This window comes from Dendronephthya gigantea, unplaced genomic scaffold, assembly GCF_004324835.1.
Source record: "Dendronephthya gigantea isolate DGI-Jeju-01 unplaced genomic scaffold, DenGig_1.0 000254F, whole genome shotgun sequence".
NCBI lineage: Eukaryota > Metazoa > Cnidaria > Anthozoa > Malacalcyonacea > Nephtheidae > Dendronephthya > Dendronephthya gigantea.
This window is the reverse complement of record NW_021163264.1, coordinates 40,448-59,498: the sequence shown is the minus strand read 5'-3', so window position 1 is coordinate 59,498 and position 19,051 is coordinate 40,448. Positions and strand designations below refer to the sequence as shown.

General features: G+C 36.2%; 2 protein-coding genes and 2 long non-coding RNA genes across 4 annotated transcripts in view; all 4 read left to right on the top strand.

The window, feature by feature from the left end:
* Positions 1-19,051, top strand: part of LOC114540912 — a 62,697-nt gene that overhangs the window by 15,277 nt on the left and 28,369 nt on the right. Inside the window, exons 10-14 of the mRNA XM_028560908.1 lie at positions 12,092-12,128; positions 12,238-12,287; positions 12,853-12,889; positions 13,002-13,051; positions 13,617-13,653. Of these exons, the coding sequence (XP_028416709.1) occupies positions 12,092-12,128; positions 12,238-12,287; positions 12,853-12,889; positions 13,002-13,051; positions 13,617-13,653 (211 nt within the window). The remainder of the gene's footprint in view (positions 1-12,091; positions 12,129-12,237; positions 12,288-12,852; positions 12,890-13,001; positions 13,052-13,616; positions 13,654-19,051) is intronic.
* On the top strand, positions 6,172-9,606 carry LOC114540904. Its single transcript, XR_003689152.1, has 3 exons — positions 6,172-6,402; positions 7,858-8,065; positions 9,522-9,606. It is a non-coding gene; the product is annotated as an uncharacterized LOC114540904 (long non-coding RNA).
* LOC114540901 lies at positions 9,802-11,659 on the top strand. The gene is made up of 4 exons (XR_003689148.1): positions 9,802-9,865; positions 10,180-10,255; positions 10,330-10,419; positions 10,709-11,659. It is a non-coding gene; the product is annotated as an uncharacterized LOC114540901 (long non-coding RNA).
* LOC114540896 (serine/threonine-protein kinase pim-2-like) lies at positions 16,134-18,479 on the top strand. The gene is made up of 5 exons (XM_028560903.1): positions 16,134-16,182; positions 16,431-16,806; positions 17,248-17,430; positions 17,652-17,733; positions 18,087-18,479. Exons 2-5 carry the CDS (start codon positions 16,479-16,481, stop codon positions 18,382-18,384), a joined length of 891 nt encoding a protein of 296 aa, XP_028416704.1. The 5' UTR covers positions 16,134-16,182; positions 16,431-16,478; the 3' UTR covers positions 18,385-18,479.

Genomic DNA, 19,051 nt, shown 5'->3' with positions numbered 1-19,051 from the left:
AAGGCAACGATACCTGACAACTTTTTCCTCGACTATTCCTGGCTTGAATTTGGGATGCATGAGTAAAACTTAATATATTACGTAATATAAGACGTAAATAAACGTAATTAATTTACCTTCCGAATATATAAACCTGTTCTTTTATTTGGTGAGGTTACAGACTTTTACCACTTCAAGTCCCCTACATTAATACAAAATATCGTTTTTAGTGCTGGTAGTGTCCAGTGTTCATTTGATTACGTAAACGCGTCTCAAATCTCGGAGTATTCTGAGGTAAAGAATTTTTTATTATCAATTGAAAAATAAGTTTGCTTTTTTATCACGTGTATATTGATCTCCTAAACGGTTGCATAATTTTAGGTGGTATTCTAATTTTTCCTGATATAATTCATGATTTGAAACAAAGGAAATTACTCTAGTTGATGTTGTAAAATCCGTGCATAAATATTCTAGGAAGTAGTATGGTTATGAGATATTGAAATAACACATGTTATTATTTCAAAGGCGCGTCTTTGCTGTTTGAGTTTGAGAAGTCAGTTCAACTCTCCACTTAACCAGACTTTTTACTATTTACTATTTCAGTTTTTACGCTTCTTTGACATGGAGTATTCCTGGGATTGGTAAGATTTTATTTATCTAAGATTTCAGTCTTTCAAAGTGCTATAGTTTGAGGGTTTTATGATGCGTTTTCTAAGCCGAATTTAGTGGGGTCATCCAAGGGCCGCGGAAAATTGCTAAGTGTGCGCCAGCCTCGACCAAAATTTAAAACACGCCCCTGTTTGCGCCTATCTTTAACTTAGCGCAATATTTCTGGGCACCCTCTATTATATACGTCGACAAATATTTAGCTTCATGTTTGTACCGACAATTAGGTGGTAAAAAATAGGGCAGCAATTTCTAAATGCGATATTCTTCATCTTTCATTCTTTAACTAAATATTCTTCATTTTCATTAATACACAGTGGAAACCAACATTCTGCCGGTGAACTCTTCCAAATCTCACAGTCGTCTCAACAAATGGTAAGAAATGAGCAGCTTACAATCCAAAACTCTTTTTGAAGATTAAATTTATCTCAAAAATAACAATGAAAGATCGGCAAACTTCAGTACTTTTGATTCTAACAAATTTTTGTTCAATAATATTTTGATATTAATACAATTAAATAGAAACACAATAAGCACAAGTCAACTCACTAACCCATAACGATATTCCTTATGTTTATAGCTTCAATCTTGCTCAACTGCAGTTCCTGATAGCACAAATGAAAGGTAGGCGCGGTATTTATTGATAATTTAAGATGGTGTAGCTACATGCAGTCCGTAAAGTAAACAAACAAGTTAACAACAGCTGTATTTATTAAAATATTCCCATTACACTCTTCAATTTTAGATCTATTAAAAAAATTTTCAATTTATATTCCCAAGCATCTATGACGTGAAGAGAAAGCGTAACATTTTGAAAGAAAAACTCATCAAGTGGAAAATCATGAAAGAAAGCCAAGTCAAACCTTCCCAACCTTCAAATGTGCCACGCGTCACTAGAGTTGTCGATGGGGAAAACCTTGTTGAAGTTTGCAAGTCAAAAGGCAAGTCGATTCTAACGTTATAGAAATCACGAACCTATTTTTTTAGCATTTGTTTTTTTATTCTAAAATCCATTTTACTTTACATATTTCTTTAGTTATTTAGTTGTATTAACAAGCAATTGCTTTTGACTTTCAGGTGTGACATACTACTATATCGAAAATGGCTTGATTGGCGAAGGTGGATTTGGTGGAGTTTTCAAGGGTTATGCCATAAAAGGAACTAAAAAAACACCGGTAATTCTCACACAATGTCTGTCCTTCTAAAAACAAACATTCCTCGGCATTATTTGCCATATTGCCCTCCATGCTTCTGAGATGAAGTAAAATGCCCAAATCTTACTAGTTGTCATCCATACCGTTGAATTTTTCAGGAAAACCATCGATGTAAGCGGTTAATTTTTTTCTTCTCTTAGGTCGCCCTGAAATTTGTAAAGTATAAAACGGTTCGTGAGTATCGCAAGGTGAGTAACAGTAAAGACGTTGAAACTCCGCGAGGTTGAAGTTTTGGGCATAGGAGATGATATAGCATACAGTCCGTGAAAATTGAGTGTTGCAAACATATTAAATGATTAATTTTGTTAGCCGTTTCCACTCATGACGACGTTGAATTACCATTTTGAATCAAAGAGGTATCTAATTTCCAGGCTGAATTTCAAAATTAATTTAAGTTACCTAAAATTTCGTGAAATCAGCAATGGTTCTTTGATTGTATCAAAGATTTGTGTAGCCTGAAGAAAAGTAATCATTTTCACATTGTCCACCCCACTTTTGAAACAGCGGACAGAAGCGGGTACTGTACTAGGACACCCTATCGAACAGTTGTCATTCGTTTGCTAAACAACGATATCGAATTCTCCTACAATTGTTCTTTAACAGGATAAAGACCTCGGTGATGTACCAAGTGAAGTGTATTTCCTGAAGAAGATGAAAGATCATCCAAATGTCATCAAGTTCTATCATTATCAGTCTTTATCATCTGAGGAATTTGTGATCATTTGCGAAAGACCGACTCATTGCAAAGATCTCCGAAGCCTCATGTGGGACGTAGGAGGTTTCTTCACCGAGGATGAAACTCAACAATGCATGAAGAAGTTGGTCAACGTTGTATTGGCGATGTCCAAGAAGAACATCGTTCATCGTGATCTGAAATTGGAGAACATCCTTTATGATTTTGATACTGGTGAAATCAAGTTGCTTGATTTTGGATTTGCGGGCTATAATAAACCTGGCAACCTAGTTGACACTTTCTGTGGTGAGTAAACTTTCCTGGAATGTCATGAATAATTTACCTCTGCAACCTCGTACCAGCGTGGGCCTTGGAGCGGAGGTAAAAAGACCCTGGGTACGAGGTTGTTATCTCTGTTGTCTGAGTTTTAATCACCAAATTCCGTTCCCATGCACCTTTAGCGTGAGATTTTGTTATCATAAAACAAATTTGTCTTTCCAATTTCTCTTCCAAAGTAGCAATTCATCAGCTACATTGTTAAAAATCCTTGATCGAACCTGTGAGAATTTACTTTTTCAGGTTTCAAAATACTGGCTTTAATTTTAGTCAGGTTTAATCTGTTGTAAAACTATCAACCCCAGTAATATTTCTCATTTTCTTAAATTTCAACTTTTCCGGTCATTGCTTAGTAGTTTTATTCCATTCAAAAAGACTGGTTAATTGCATTGTACATGTTTTATTCCCTCAGGCACTCCATACAATATGCCTCCAGAATACATTCTGCATGAATTGTATGATCCTTGCAAGGAAGCTGTGCGGTCTATTGGAGTCATGATATATGAAATGTTGCACGGCGAACCAGCTTTTACGGATTACACAACATTTGCAGATGTTATATCAGGACCGCCAAAACTGGATGATTTATCTGAAGGTGAGTTAAATTCATGAAATTATAACAGGTTAGAGAAAGCCGAAAAATATAGAGATCAGCATTCATACATATATTCCCGAATTCCCTTTTGAAGTTGGAATGCATATCAATCACACCAACCGTTGTTGCTAAGAATATTTAAATCTTGCTTGTTTTTTTCGTTTTTCCTATATATGACAAGGCCATCCAGGATTTTGTATTCGAATTTTTTATCTGTAGATTTGCAAAACCTAATGAGAAAATTATTTAGCATGGACCCAGCGGCCCGACCAAGTATAAAAAAGGTTGCAAAGCACTCCTGGTGAGTAACTTCACCTTCAACTAATATCAATATGTATTTCGGAGACGGTGTTATCCCGAAATAGTGCAACAATACGCCTAGGTTCCTGGTCAGTGGTCCCTGCGACGATGTAAACGTGCTTTACTAATGTTGAGTACTGAGTTGTTGAATCATTTGATGTTGTTACTATCCAACCTTTGCTGGTTGCAAAGCCTTTGCAACGTTATTTCTAATTCTGTCTAATCGTTTACATTTTGAAACAAGGCTGTGTAGTTGTGAAAGTTTTTTTGCTGTGTCTATTAGCATGACTATATTCTTCAAATCATCAGGATTAGGCCTCTATAGCAACAATTAAGAAATTATGTTTTATTCTCTTCAAGGTTGCGAGTAAAGCGTTCATTCACTGAACGACTGTCATCCTTTTTCCGTCGTATTTTCCACAGACGTTGTGGTTCGTACGACGTCTCTGCCGTGATGGCAAAACAAACGTCATTCCAGGCTCTTCACCAATCACCTGGAAGCAAATCACCAACAATCAGTGGCCAGTCATCTGTTGGCCAGTCATCAAACCAATCCCAGATGAACAGTCAGGAATTGTTGGAGACGTCTATGGAAGAAAATTACCAGGAATGGCCGATCACTGTCGATGAGCCGGCCAGCCATTGCGACCAGTAGTTACCATTCTGATGACAGGATATTCAGCTCCAGGCTTGTGGCTCCGGGTTCGCGAAAACGGAGCTGGAGTGGTTAGTTTTCATACAAGCCGATGTGGCCGCTTCGCTTTGGAAATCGAAAAATTTAAAAAGGCCTTAATTTTTCTTTTTTATATATATTCTTAAGAACATGGCCGAAAATGAGAGTCTTATTTAGTAGCTCCGTAAAGTTGGCTTTTTTTAAAGTTGGCGCAAAGTTGACTGGTCAGCGGCAGCTATATAAAAGTTCGATTTACTAGCTTTACGACGAGTTTTTGTAAAAACTCAAAGATGGGCATTCGAGAGACAGCTTATGAGAATATCCTTATACTTCTAACCTTCAAGCTTGCGAAAACACGACAGGCAACTTCTGTAAAGTCTGATTTCATGCACGCACCCGTGACATAAATTTAATCCGGATCCCTTCGCGAAGGCAACTAGCCCGGTTACTGCGTTTTTCCACATAGGTTTATTGAACTGTAAATGTCATATGATGAATGTCAATGTAAATGTCATATGATCAAATGTTATATTGATCATATGACATTTACATTGACATTGATCATATGTGGAAAAACCTATGTGGAAAAACAAGAATTTGCAGAAACCGGGTTAGTTGCCTTCGCGAAGGGATTACAATTATATACGGGTACGTGCATGAAATCAAATTGCTAGACTTTAAACAAGTTGCTTGTCGTGATTTCGCAAGCTAGAAGATATTCTCATAAGCTTTCTCTCGAATCGCCATCTTTTGGTTTTTACAAAAACTAAGCTAGTAAATCGAACTTTTATAAACCCTTGCCGTCGCCCATGCCGCTGACCAGTCAACTTTGTGCAAAAATTAGCCAACTTTACGGAGCTATTGCGAGCAAACTAAATGAAATAAAACTCTCATTTTCGGCCATGTTCTTAACAATATTGTATTAAAAGCGAAGCGGCCACATCGGTTTGTATGAAACCGGTTCGCGAACTCGGAGCCAGCTCCGTTTTCGCGAACCCGGAGCCACGAACGCCAAGCTGAATATCCTGTCATACCATTCTGCCATCAAATAAGACATCTCATTGGTGGCCAGTAGGAAGAACATATTTGCGAGCAGTGTTGACGAACTAAGCTAATGCTCTGAACTTATACAGCTATGAACTTATTCATGTTCTCGGTAATTGGTCAATCATCCTAGTGCCAATTGCTCTTTTTGGTACTCTCCTCCTTCAATGGTCGATCAATCGAAGTTAGAAATTCACCTGACCTGCACCATTCCGGAGAAAGTTAACATCACCATGTGGAAGCCACTGGCAGAGAGCTGCTTTGATCAACCAGAAAGTTACGGCAAGTGTCGACAATTACCTATGAACCGTCTGAGAGTATTCTGCTGAGAAGTCTCTCGGCCATTATAAGACCAATGGTCTGACTGTGATTGCAGGAGAGTAAAGGAGCATTATTAAACTAGTTTAGAGAACAGGCTGTGCAAATGTTTGTATAAGATCAATTGCAAACATCATTGTAAATAGTTGTTAAGTGCATGAAATTATGAATATATATCAGTATATGATAGCATTGTAAGTTTGAATTTTTCGCAGTGACTACTAAAACAAGAATTCTCTGCAGGCGTCACGGCTTGTTACGTCATTATGCATAAGATCTATTTCAGGTTTACTCGAGTTTAAGCTGCCAAGTTATTCAACCATCCAGGTTAAGCATGAGTTCAGTGCCCGTCCTGAGAAGACTGAGGACTAACGAAGACAAATGGCGCAAATTGTGAAAAAAATAAGCATTTGCTCATGATCGTTTGCTTTTGTTACTTTGTAGAATTTAAAGGCGAATACTTTTGCAACAAAATGTAGTATTTTAGACTCACCGTTCAACCATGCCAGTGATCAAGGTACGGGGAGTCGAAATTGATTTCCCATACAAGCCTTACGACTGCCAAGTAAACTATATGAGCAAAGTGATTGAATGTTTGCAAGAGGTTGGTCGCCTACATTTTATTTTGTTTCGAATTTTGATGGTGTTTAACATAGTCCTTGTCTGAGATGATTATGAGAGTCTTGTGTACAATTCTTGTTAGTCTCTGATGCTGAGACATCGCTCTGATGCATTCCTATTCTCTTATCTGTTGATTTGCATTTTAACTCAATGTTTATGTAGTACTAGTACAGTACTCTTGGTGATATAAACTCACAAATAACACGTTTTGTTCCTGCATTTTAAAAAGGGTATAGCATGAACAGTTGCAGAAGATATCAAAAAATTTCCATCAATATCAGCTATTATTAATCTGGATCCATTCCAGAAATATTTTTACAATAAATTTAGTCTTTGTTAACCATTAATCAATTAGAAAAGAAAGGACCAAAATCTTAAAATGTCTGCATTCTACAACTTTGCTTCCTGGTGCACTAACCCACACCAAAATCTTCAGATTTACCAGCCAATGTATATTTTTAAAAAATCACCTGAGGGCTGTTTACATGAGCCCTATAGGGAAGGCTAGCTAGCCCTACCAAGCAAGATAGCTCGTGCTACTATAAATCCATACTAAAGAAAAATTTTGTTTTCATTAGAGGAGGGCCAGCCCTACCAGGCGAGATCTGTTATTGACTACCGAGATCTGCCTGGTAGGGCTGGAAATTTTCCATGTAAACGTAACAGGGCCAGCTAGCTAAAGATTTGACATCAGCGATGACACTATTTGACGGTTCCAGCTTTCTTCATTAATTTTTCGAAGCAATAACAGGTATACTGTTGAAAAATCATCAGGAAAAGTAAAGATATTTTAAATGAAATAATGAAAATAACAATTTTGTGGGGTTTTTTTGCCAGCCATTTTGGTTTTTAGTGCCAAATTGTGCCATCCAGACTCAGCCGTAGATGTGGGGCTAGAATTTTGCATGTAAACAGAGGTGAAAAACAGCCCTACAGGTTGGGCTAGCCTCCCTCCGTAGGGCTCAGGTAAACAGCCCTTTAATGTCTTTAATTTCCATCATTTCGACTTTGGTACAAACAAAAGAATTTTACCTGACAGTTAGCCACAAGAATGAAAACTTGAAAATTAGCAGCACATTATCTGGCAATTCACCAAATATGATTTTTATTTGTATCAAGTTTTGTGTACTCTACTATTTTATTTGTTTTTTTTATATCTTACCTTTGCTCTCCATCTTTAAAGTTCAAATTGTACTAAATGTTGCTAAATATAATTAGGTGTTAAGGGTTGGTTTGTATTAATGTAAATTATTTTTGGGTTTGTCATTAATATATGAGTCAAGTTATCAACAATTACTAAAAAGCTGTGTATTTTTTTCTTTTAGTGTTATATATGTCTCACACCCTGCCTAATTGTGGCTCACCCCACCATACACCGCCATACATTATAACACAAATAGCCAGCTTTCTGCAGACAATAACATCCTAGCATTTTTAGGGTAAAAATGGTATCTTAGAATCACCAACAGGAACTGGAAAGACATTATGTTTACTTTGTGCAACACTGGCCTGGAGAGACACATTTGTGGCTCGCTTGCAACTGAGTATGAAGGTTCAAGAAAATAAAGCAAGTGGCCAGTTTTGTGATGATTTAGAAAGAAACCTTGGGCATGCTGCTGATGGCTGGATGTCAGAAGAAAGTGAAGGTAAAATCCGTAAATGTAAAGTGAAGTGAAGGTAAACTATTGTAAAATGTGAGTCTGATTTGAACGCATATATATTGCCTATTATCTGGGCATAAAGTCCATAAGGGCATTTAGTCTAGTTTTTATGAAAATAAAGTAGCGGGAACTATAGTTCAGGTATCCTTCTGTACAGCCCATAATAAGTCTCGAAATTGATACACGGAACGATTTTTAACGAAAATTCCAAGCGCAACAGGTTTCTGAAGTCATTCAACTTTCGTATAACTTTGTTTACATTGTGATTTTTGCCCTTAATAACAAGACACAACTTACTGTAAAAGGTTAGAAAAAACACAATTTCAAAACAACATCTTCATGAATCTTCATATAATCTGATGAAATTATGTTTACCTGAAAAATGGCGTATGTGTTGCTTTTAGATTTTGTTGCCATTTTCAATAATTAGAATTTCGAACTTGTTTAGGAATATTCCACATTTTCAATAAAACAAAGGGCTAAAAAATGTAAAAATGGTGAAGAGGAACCCGGTTGAAACTGTAATATTGATATTATATTTCTTACTAAGCGAAAAATAGTAAACATTTTGCTGATATACTTCTCAACGGCGGATCTAAAATGCGAATGTTACGATTTCGCGCCAAAATGGAGAAACTGTAGCGACCTCAGGAACCAATCAGAATGCGGGCTAGACGCTATAATTAATCAAAGAACCAATAGCTGCACGTTTTTTCATCGCATGACCAAACAACAGAAATGATGTAGTATGAGCAATTGTGTTTTACATGCGCTCAGAAAGTACAATGTAATTTCAAAGATTTTCTTACTTGTTTTCTTTATATTCTTTAAGATTTCTGCAATGAGCCTTTATATAGCCTTTTATCAAACGATCTGACGTCAAATAAACAAGATAATTTTGCCATAGGTCAACCTGTTTGTCTTTTAAAATGTACTCGTTCATAATATTTTTTATCACTTCACAATAATATATTCACCGCCATATTTATAATAATATATTTATAAACGCGTATAGCTATTGTTTCTTTGATTATTTGGATGTGAGCATATCCTGCTTATCTAGCTCACATTCAGCTAAATATTCTAACCGAGAAGCTTCCTGATATATTTTTTCTCTATTAATCTCCCGAATATTTAATCCCAAAAATCATCTACACATCAAGAACTCATTCACAACTTACACAAGTCGTAAATGAACTGAAGAGTACAGTTTACAAGTAAGTTAATTATACTCGCGGCTCATATGATATAAGGCATTTTCAAATTTCAACTGGCTTGAGGTTGAATTAAGCCCGGCATTCACAGCCTCAAACCCGAGCGCAAAAACAACGCAGGGTAACACGATTAACATGAAGCCCTGAGTGCTGAGTTCAACCGGGAAACTAAGATTTAACTGTGAGGAAAATTTGAAATTGACGTTTTCTATTTATTTTTGTTTCAGACCGAAAGTATGCGTGCTAGGATCACGTGACCAGCTGTGCATTCATCCCCAGGTTCCTGAACAAGAAACACACACGGCCAAGGCAAGTATAAATGACTTCGTTGGTAAACAGGCTTGTAGCTGAAATACATACCATATACCCATTTTCTTGCCAGGTCGATAAACTGAATAATTCACTATCTACAGTATAGGTGCATAGGTAGTAGTATAACCACGCTCGGGATATTTTGCCCTTAAAATAATCCCCACAGTTCATGAAGGTTGTTTTTACTATTTTTACAGGCATTTTTGCCGTACGAAAGTGTTATCAAAGACGTGTCATTACTATAATATGCTTGAACAAGGTACTACCACTAAGAAGTGTTTTTATTTGGCTATTCGGCCATTGCCATTGGCGAATACAGTATCGTCAGAGATTGTTTGGTATTTCCCTTGCAAATAGACACTTTAAATTTGAGGGCTTTCCCCTGTCAATCTAACTAGAGTGATGAATTTATATGGTCCATTCATGTTCGGAACCTAGAGTCTTTAGTCTGTTTTTGCATTCAATTCGGCACATAAAAAGTCCGACGTCTAGAACGGGCCTGCATTTTATTGCATGCCTAACAAGCTCATTTAAACAGGAACTTATTGTTAATTTCTGTATCTCTTGTTGTAGATGATTCCTGTACAAAAGAGTTGGCATCGGAGATTTTGGATATTGAGGATCTTGTTCGACTTGGGAAGAAAGAAAGGTGACAATAAATGCGACAAGTTCGTGTAAGTCATTTTGAGCCTGATCGTTTTGATATATTTATTATTTTTATAGTCGCTGTCCTTATTTCATCTGTGAAAAATTCCATTTGTGAAAAATGCTGACATTGTATTCATGCCGTACAATTATTTAATCGATACAAAGGTATTTGACTCGACTCTTCGATTTGACTGCTTTTAAAGCCGATTTTCCGCCTAAAAAAATTCACTCTCGTGAAAAGAAGCGGTTTTAAATATTTACCGCGAGTTGCTTGGTATGTATTTTTGAATCCATAAGCCTGCATGCATTCTTTTGAACGTAAGAGATCAGTATCTTCGTATACCTACCATCCCCCCCCCCTAGCATCGAGCCTGTATCTGTAGGGATAGCTCATTCAGCTGAATTGGTCAAGATATATTAAATATATCCAACAAAGTTTTCCTCTTTAATATAGTCATGACAATCAAACGACATTGATATTTCAAAGAGTATTATCATCTTCGACGAAGCACACAATATTGTAAGGGGATGTTCTTTATGTATAAAGAATAAAATACCTCCTTTCAAAGATCATCACACAGAAATTTTCTGTGGATCTTTTGAGTATGGAAGACTTAGTTGTTGCATGATTGTAGCAAGCAACCTTGCAGACCTCGCTTCTACAAGACAACAACTGCTAAAGTTCTTCCGGAAAAAGAGCACAGCCAAAAATCGCAATGATGCCACAATTGGTACAGACCTGTAGATAGGTTCCTAAAGCTAAAAATATGAAATCTGAGCAAAAGGTTTCTTGAGTAAGTTCAATTAAACCGCCGAATGTTTTAAAACAGAACTTTTTCCTTGCACACATTCTGAAGATACATTATAATTTTGAATTTAACAACTCGTGGCGTAATGTAAAACGACGAACAGGACTGTAAATCTGATGTTCGGCTAAAATGGCTCAAGATAAATCACCTTTGAAGAAAGAATCACTACGTATATTATAGGCACTTTTTGAACACTCTGGTGTAAATGAGAGTCAACGAGGCTTAAGAAATCGTTGTACATTACCACAAGATTGTAGATTGCATACTTCAGCATAAATATGTACTTACATAAAATAATTATAGGTACTTATTTATACTATACATTTTCCATATTACGAGGTAATCGCGAACGCTGACTCAGTGTCTCGCTTGCTCACCAAAACTCGCGGGCGCAAAAGTATTAATTATCTACGTCAACAAAGGACCGCTCACTTGTCGAAATTTTTCGAGAGGTTCACATTTCGCGAAGTTAGTTCGTTGCAAATTGTTTTCAAAGGCGTTGTTATATTGCTGTTCAATATTCTACATTGAAATTATCGAGAAAATATGTAAGTATATTTAAGATTTTATTGTTTAGTGTAAAAATAATTGTGGTTTACATACATTTTTTGTTTTAATTTATTTTTCGTATTATTAAGTGGCTTAATTTATAAAATATAAAGAGAGAAAAGTGTTTACACAGTTCCGCTTGTGTTTCGGAAGGAAGAGAATTTAGTTCACCGTCGAAATCGACAACGTAAACTGGTTTTGAGATTTGATTTAAGAAATGGAAATCAAAATTATACTTAAACACCGCAGTTCAGCGGAACGAACAAAGTAAATGCACGCGCAAATAAAAACGCGCGCGTAAATCCAAACGCCCGTTCCACGTCAATTCACGGCTTTGTAATAGAATTTTTGTGTAACATCTTTACATTTTGGCGTATGAATGGCCTAGAATTGGGTTCTGCGTGTTTTGGGGGCCTCACTCTCTAAACGTTTAAAACTTTCAACATTATTCATGCATTTTTTCTTTCCCCTCTGTCCAGGAATATCAATTCTAATGATTCTCGGATCTCCTATAAGGTATGAATTAGTTTTCTTTTGTGGACGGCTCTGTGATTTTAAGAATGAATTGGAAATCGGGAATTAAAGCAGTACTTTATTAAGCTTATAAACGTTCTAATTTTCACAGGAGGAATCAGTATTTTCGTTTGAAGAAGAAACGTTTGAGAGATCTCTGAGGTATGATCTTTATTTACATGGCGTCTAGCTATAGCATAAGGATGTTTTATTATACTGACACGTGTTTGTCTTCATTTTGGGGAAATATTATTCATCTGTGATACGAAAATTAACGATGATAATAATACGTAATATTTTATTATAAAGTATAATAATAAAAAGGTATTCCTTGCGTCACGACAAACCATACAAGTGCTTCTTACTCATTTAGCTACCCTCATCTTTCAACGCAAGGGGGAGATGTTTAGTTTATATGGAATTTTTTTTTCTGTCAGTAGGACAAAAAATTTAGCAAACTTTCTGGGAGCGGTTGTTCGAAAGGCGTTTAGCTCAAACGGTGCATGAATAAGCCAAAGTTTAAAAATACTCTCATACATCTTGTATACGGCTTTGTAATAAGAATTTTTGTATAACATTTTTACATTTAGGCGTATGAATGGCCTAGAATTGGATTCTGCGTGTTTCTCGCTCTCTAAATGTTTAAGACTGCGCTTCGATCTTTAAGGGAATTTTTGTTTAAAACTTTTAACATTATTCATGCATTTTTTCTTTCCCCTCTGTCCAGGAATATCAATTCTAATGATTCTCGGATCTCCTATAAGGTATGAATTAGTGTTTTTCTTTTGTGGACGGTTCTGTGATTTTAAGAATGATTTGGAAATCGGGAATTAAAGCAATACTTTATTAAGCTTATAAACGTTCTAATTTTCACAGGAGGAATCAGTATTTTCGTTTGAAGAAGAAACGTTTGAGAGATCCCTCAGGTATGATCTTTATTTACATTGCGTCTAGCTATAACATAAGGATGTTTTATTATATTAACACGTGTTTGTCTTCATTTTGGGCAAATATTATTCATCTGTGATACGAAAAAATAACGATGATAATAATACGTAATATTTTATTATAAAGTATAATAATAAAAAGGTATTCCTTGCGTCACGACAAACCATACAAGTGCTTCTTACTCATTTAGCTACCCTCATCTTTCAACGCAAGGGGGAGATGTTTAGTTTATATGGAATTTTTTTTCTGTCAGTAGGACAAAAAATTTAGCAAACTTTCTGGGAGCGGTTGTTCGAAAGGCGTTTAGCTCAAACGGTGCATGAATAAGCCAAAGTTTAAAAATACTCTCATACATCTTGTATACGGCTTTGTAATAAGAATTTTTGTATAACATTTTTACATTTAGGCGTATGAATGGCCTAGAATTGGATTCTGCGTGTTTCTCGCTCTCTAAATGTTTAAGACTGCGCTTCGATCTTTAAGGGAATTTTTGTTTAAAACTTTTAACATTATTAATGCATTTTTTCTTTCCCCTCTGTCCAGGAATATCAATTCTAATGATTCTCGGATCTCCTATAAGGTATGAATTAGTGTTTTTCTTTTGTGGACGGCTCTGTGATTTTAAGAATGAATTGGAAATCGGGAATTAAAGCAATACTTTATTAAGCTTATAAACGTTCTAATTTTCACAGGAGGAATCAGTATTTCGTTTGAAGAAGAAACGTTTGAGAGATCTCTGAGGTGTGATCTTTATTTACATTGCGTCTAGCTATAACATAAGGATGTTTTATTATATTGACACGTGTTTGTCTTTATTTTGGGGAAATATTATTCATCTGTGATACGAAAAAATAACGATGATAATAATAATGTCGGCATCGCAAAGGCGTAGGTTTGAATTCTAACAAGGCAACGATACCTGACAACTTTTTCCTCGACTATTCCTGGCTTGAATTTGGGATGCATTAGTAAAACTTAATATATTACGTAATATAAGACTTAAATAAACGTAATTGATTTACCTTCCGAATATATAAACCTGTTCTTTTATTTGGTGAGGTTACAGACTTTTACCACTTCAAGTCCCCTACATTAATACAAAATATCGTTTTTAGTGCTGGTAGTGTCCAGTGTTCATTTGATTACGTAAACGCGTCTCAAATCTCGGAGTATTCTGAGGTAAAGAATTTTTTATTATCAATTGAAAAATAAGTTTGCTTTTTTCATGTATATTGATCTCCTAAACAGTTGCATAATTGTAGGTTGTATTCTAATTTTTCCTAATATAATTCATGATTTGAAACAAAGGAAATTACTCTAGTTGATGTTGTAAAATCCGTGCATAAATATTCTAGGAAGTAGTATGGTTATGAGATATTGAAATGACACATGTTATTATTTCAAAGGCGCGTCTTTGCTGTTTGAGTTTGAGAAGTCAGTTCAACTCTCCACTTAACCAGACTTTTTACTATTTACTATTTCAGTTTTTACGCTTCTTTGACATGGAGTATTCCTGGGATTGGTAAGATTTTATTTATCTAAGATTTCAGTCTTTCAAAGTGCTATAGTTTGAGGGTTTTATGATGCGTTTTCTAAGCCGAATTTAGTGGGGTCATCCAAGGGCCGCGGAAAATTGCTGAAAACAGCCTCGACCAAAATTTAAAACACGCCCCTGTTTGCGCCTATCTTTAACTTAGCGCAATATTTCTGGGCACCCTCTATTATATACGTCGACAAATATTTAGCTTCATGTTTGTACCGACAATTAGGTGGTAAAAAATAGGCAGCAATTTCTAAATGCGATATTCTTCATCTTTCATTCTTTAACTAAATATTCTTCATTTTCATTAATACACAGTGGAAACCAACATTCTGCCGGTGAACTCTTCCAAATCTCACAATCGTCTCAACAAATGGTAAGAAATGAGCAGCTTACAATCCAAAACTCTTTTTGAAGATTAAATTTATCTCAAAAATAACAATGAAAGATCGGCAAACTTCAGTACTTTTGATTCTAACAAATTTTTGTTCAATAATATTTTGATATTAATGCAATTAAATAGAAACACAATAAGCACAAGTCAACTCACTAACCCATAACGATATTCTTTATGTTTATAGCTTCAATCTTGCTCAACTGCAGTTCCAGATAGCACAAATGAAAGGTAGGCGCGGTATTTATTGATAATTTAAGATGGTGTAGCTACATGCAGTCCGTAAAGTAAACAAACAAGTTAACAACAGCTGTATTTATTAAAATATTCCCATTACACTCCTCAATTTAGATCTATTAAAAAAATTTTCAATTTATATTCCCAAGCATCTATGACGTGAAGAGAAAGCGTAACATTTTGAAAGAAAAACTCATCAAGTGGAAAATCATGAAAGAAAGCCAAGTCAAACCTTCCCAACCTTCAAATGTGCCACGCGTCACTAGAGTTGTCGATGGGGAAAACCTTGTTGAAGTTTGCAAGTCAAAAGGCAAGTCGATTCTAACGTTATAGAAATCACGAACCTATTTTTTTAGCATTTGTTTTTTTATTCTAAAATCCATTTTACTTTACATATTTCTTTAGTTATTTAGTTGTATTAACAAGCAATTGCTTTTGACTTTCAGGTGTGACATACTACTATATCGAAAATGGCTTGATTGGCGAAGGTGGATTTGGTGGAGTTTTCAAGGGTTATGCCATAAAAGGAACCAAAAAAACACCGGTAATTCTTACAAAATGTCTCTCCTTCCTAAAACAAACATTCCTCGGCATTATTTGCCATATTGCCCTCCATGCTTCTGAGATGAAGTAAAATGCCCAAATCTTACTAGTTGTCAGCCATACCGTTGAATTTTTCAGGAAAACCATCGATGTAAGCGGTTAATTTTTTTCTTCTCTTAGGTCGCCCTGAAATTTGTAAAGTATAAAACGGTTCGTGAGTATCGCAAGGTGAGTAACAGTAAGGTCGTTGAAACTCCACGAGGTTGAAGTTTTGGGCATAGGAGATGATATAGCAACAGTCCGTGAAAATTGAGTGTTGCAAACATATTAAATGATTAATTTTGTTAGCCGTTTCCACTCATGACGACGTTGAATTACCATTTTGAATCAAAGAGGTATCTAATTTCCAGGCTGAATTTCAAAATTAATTTAAGTTACCTAAAATTTCGTGAAATCAGCAATGGTTCTTTGATTGTATCAAAGATTTGTGTAGCATGAAGAAAAGTAATCATTTTCGCATTGTCCACCTCCACTTTTGAAACAGCGGACAGAAACGGGTACTGTACTAGGACACCCTATCGAACAGTTGTCCTTCGTTTGCTAAACAACGGTATCGAATTCTCCTACAATTGTTCTTTAACAGGATAAAGACCTCGGTGATGTACCAAGTGAAGTGTATTTCCTGAAGAAGATGAAAGATCATCCAAATGTCATCAAGTTCTATCATTATCAGTCTTTATCATCTGAGGAATTTGTGATCATTTGCGAAAGACCGACTCATTGCAAAGATCTCCGAAGCCTCATGTGGGACGTAGGAGGTTTCTTCACCGAGGATGAAACTCAACAATGCATGAAGAAGTTGGTCAACGTTGTATTGGCGATGTCCAAGAAGAACATCGTTCATCGTGATCTGAAATTGGAGAACATCCTTTATGATTTCGATACTGGTGAAATCAAGTTGCTTGATTTTGGATTTGCGGGCTATAATAAACCTGGCAACCTAGTTGACACTTTCTGTGGTGAGTAAACTTTCCTGGAATGTCATGAATAATTTACCTCTGCAACCTCGTACCAGCGTGGGCCTTGGAGCGGAGGTAAAAAGACCCTGGGTACGAGGTTGTTATCTCTGTTGTCTGAGTTTTAATCACCAAATTCCGTTCCCATGCACCTTTAGCGTGAGATTTTGTTATCATAAAACAAATTTGTCTTTCCAATTTCTCTTCCAAAGTAGCAATTCATCAGCTACATTGTTAAAAATCCTTGATCGAACCTGTGAGAATTTACTTTTTCAGGTTTCAAAATACTGGCTTTAATTTTAGTCAGGTTTAATCTGTTGTAAAACTATCAACCCCAGTAATATTTCTCATTTTCTTAAATTTCAACTTTTCCGGTCATTGCTTAGTAGTTTTATTCCATTCAAAAAGACTGGTTAATTTCATTGTACATGTATATTCCTTCAGGCACTCCATACAATATGCCTCCGGAATATATTCTGCATGAATTGTATGATCCTTGCAAGGAAGCTGTGCGGTCTATTGGAGTCATGATATATGAAATGTTGCACGGCGAACCAGCTTTTACGGATTACACAACATTTGCAGATGTTATATCAGGACCGCCAAAACTGGATGATTTATCTGAAGGTGAGTTAAATTCATGAAATTATAACAGGTTAGAGAAAGCCGGAAAAATAGAGATCAGCATTCATACATATATTCCCGAATTCCCTTTTGAAGTTGGAATGCATATCAATCACACCAACCGTTGTTGCTAAGAATATTTAAATCTTGCTTGTTGTTTTTCGTTTTTCTCATATATATGACAAGGCCATCCAGGATTTTGTATTCGAATTTTTTATCTGTAGATTTGCAAGACCTAATGAGAAAATTATTTAGCATGGACCCAGCGGCCCGACCAAGTATAAAAAAGGTTGCAAAGCACTCCTGGTGAGTAACTTCACCTTCAACTAATATCAATATGTATTTCGGAGACGGTGTTATCCCGAAATAGTGCAACAATACGCCTAGGTTCCTGGTCAGTGGTCCCTGCGACGATGTAAACGTGCTTTACTAATGTTGAGTACTGAGTTGTTGAATCATTTGATGTTGTTACTATCAACCTTTGCTGGTTGCAAAGCCTTTGCAACGTTATTTCTAATTCTGTCTAATCGTTTACATTTTGAAACAAGGCTGTGTAGTTGTGAAAGTTTTTTTGCTGTGTCTATTAGCATGACTATATTCTTCAAATCATCAGGATTAGGCCTCTATAGCAACAATTAAGAAATGTTTATCTCTTCAAGGTTGCGAGTAAAGCGTTCATTCACTGAACGACTGTCATCCTTTTTCCGTCGTATTTTCCACAGACGTTGTGGTTCGTACGACGTCTCTGCCGTGGTGATGGCAAAACAAACGTCATTCCAGGCTCTTCACCAATCACCTGGAAGCAAATCACCAACAATCAGTGGCCAGTCATCTGTTGGCCAGTCATCAAACCAATCCCAGATGAACAGTCAGGAATTGTTGGAGACGTCTATGGAAGAAAATTACCAGGAATGGCCGATCACTGTCGATGAGCCGGCCAGCCATTGCGACCAGTAGTTACCATTCTGATGACAGGATATTCAGCTCCAGGTTTGTGGCTCCGGGTTCGCGAAAACGGAGCTGGAGTGGTTAGTTTTCATACAAGCCGATGTGGCCGCTTCGCTTTGGAAATCGAAAAAATTTAAAAAGGCCTTAATTTTTCTTTTTTATATATATTCTTAAGAACATGGCCGAAAATGAGAGTCTTATTTAGTAGCTCCGTAAAGTTGGCTTTTTTTAAAGTTGGTGCAAAGTTGACTGGTCAGCGGCAGCTTTATAAAAGTTCGATTTACTAGCTTTACGACGAGTTTTTGTAAAAACTCAAAGATGGCCATTCGAGAGACAGCTTATGAGAATATCCTAATACTTCTAACCTTCAAGCTTGCGAAAACACGACAGGCAACTTCTGTAAAGTCTGATTTCATGCACGCACCCGTGACATAAAATTAATCCGGATCCCTTCGCGAAGGCAACTAGCCCGGTTACTGCGTTTTTCCACAAAGGTTTATTGAACTGTAAATGTCATATGATCAATGTCAATGTAAATGTCATATGATCAAATGTTATATTGATCATATGACATTTACATTGACATTGATCATATGTGGAAAAACCTATGTGGAAAAACAAGAATTTGCAGAAACCGGGTTAGTTGCCTTCGCGAAGGGATTACAATTATATTACG

Bases quoted from the DNA above. Each gene is read 5' to 3' on its own strand.
- LOC114540896 (XM_028560903.1), top strand. From the start codon at position 16,479: ATGAAAGATCATCCAAATGTCATCAAGTTCTATCATTATCAGTCTTTA. The intron at 16,807-17,247 runs GTGAGTAAACTT...ATATTCCTTCAG, and splicing joins CCTAGTTGACACTTTCTGTG to GCACTCCATACAATATGCCT. The intron at 17,431-17,651 runs GTGAGTTAAATT...TTTTATCTGTAG, and splicing joins ACTGGATGATTTATCTGAAG to ATTTGCAAGACCTAATGAGA.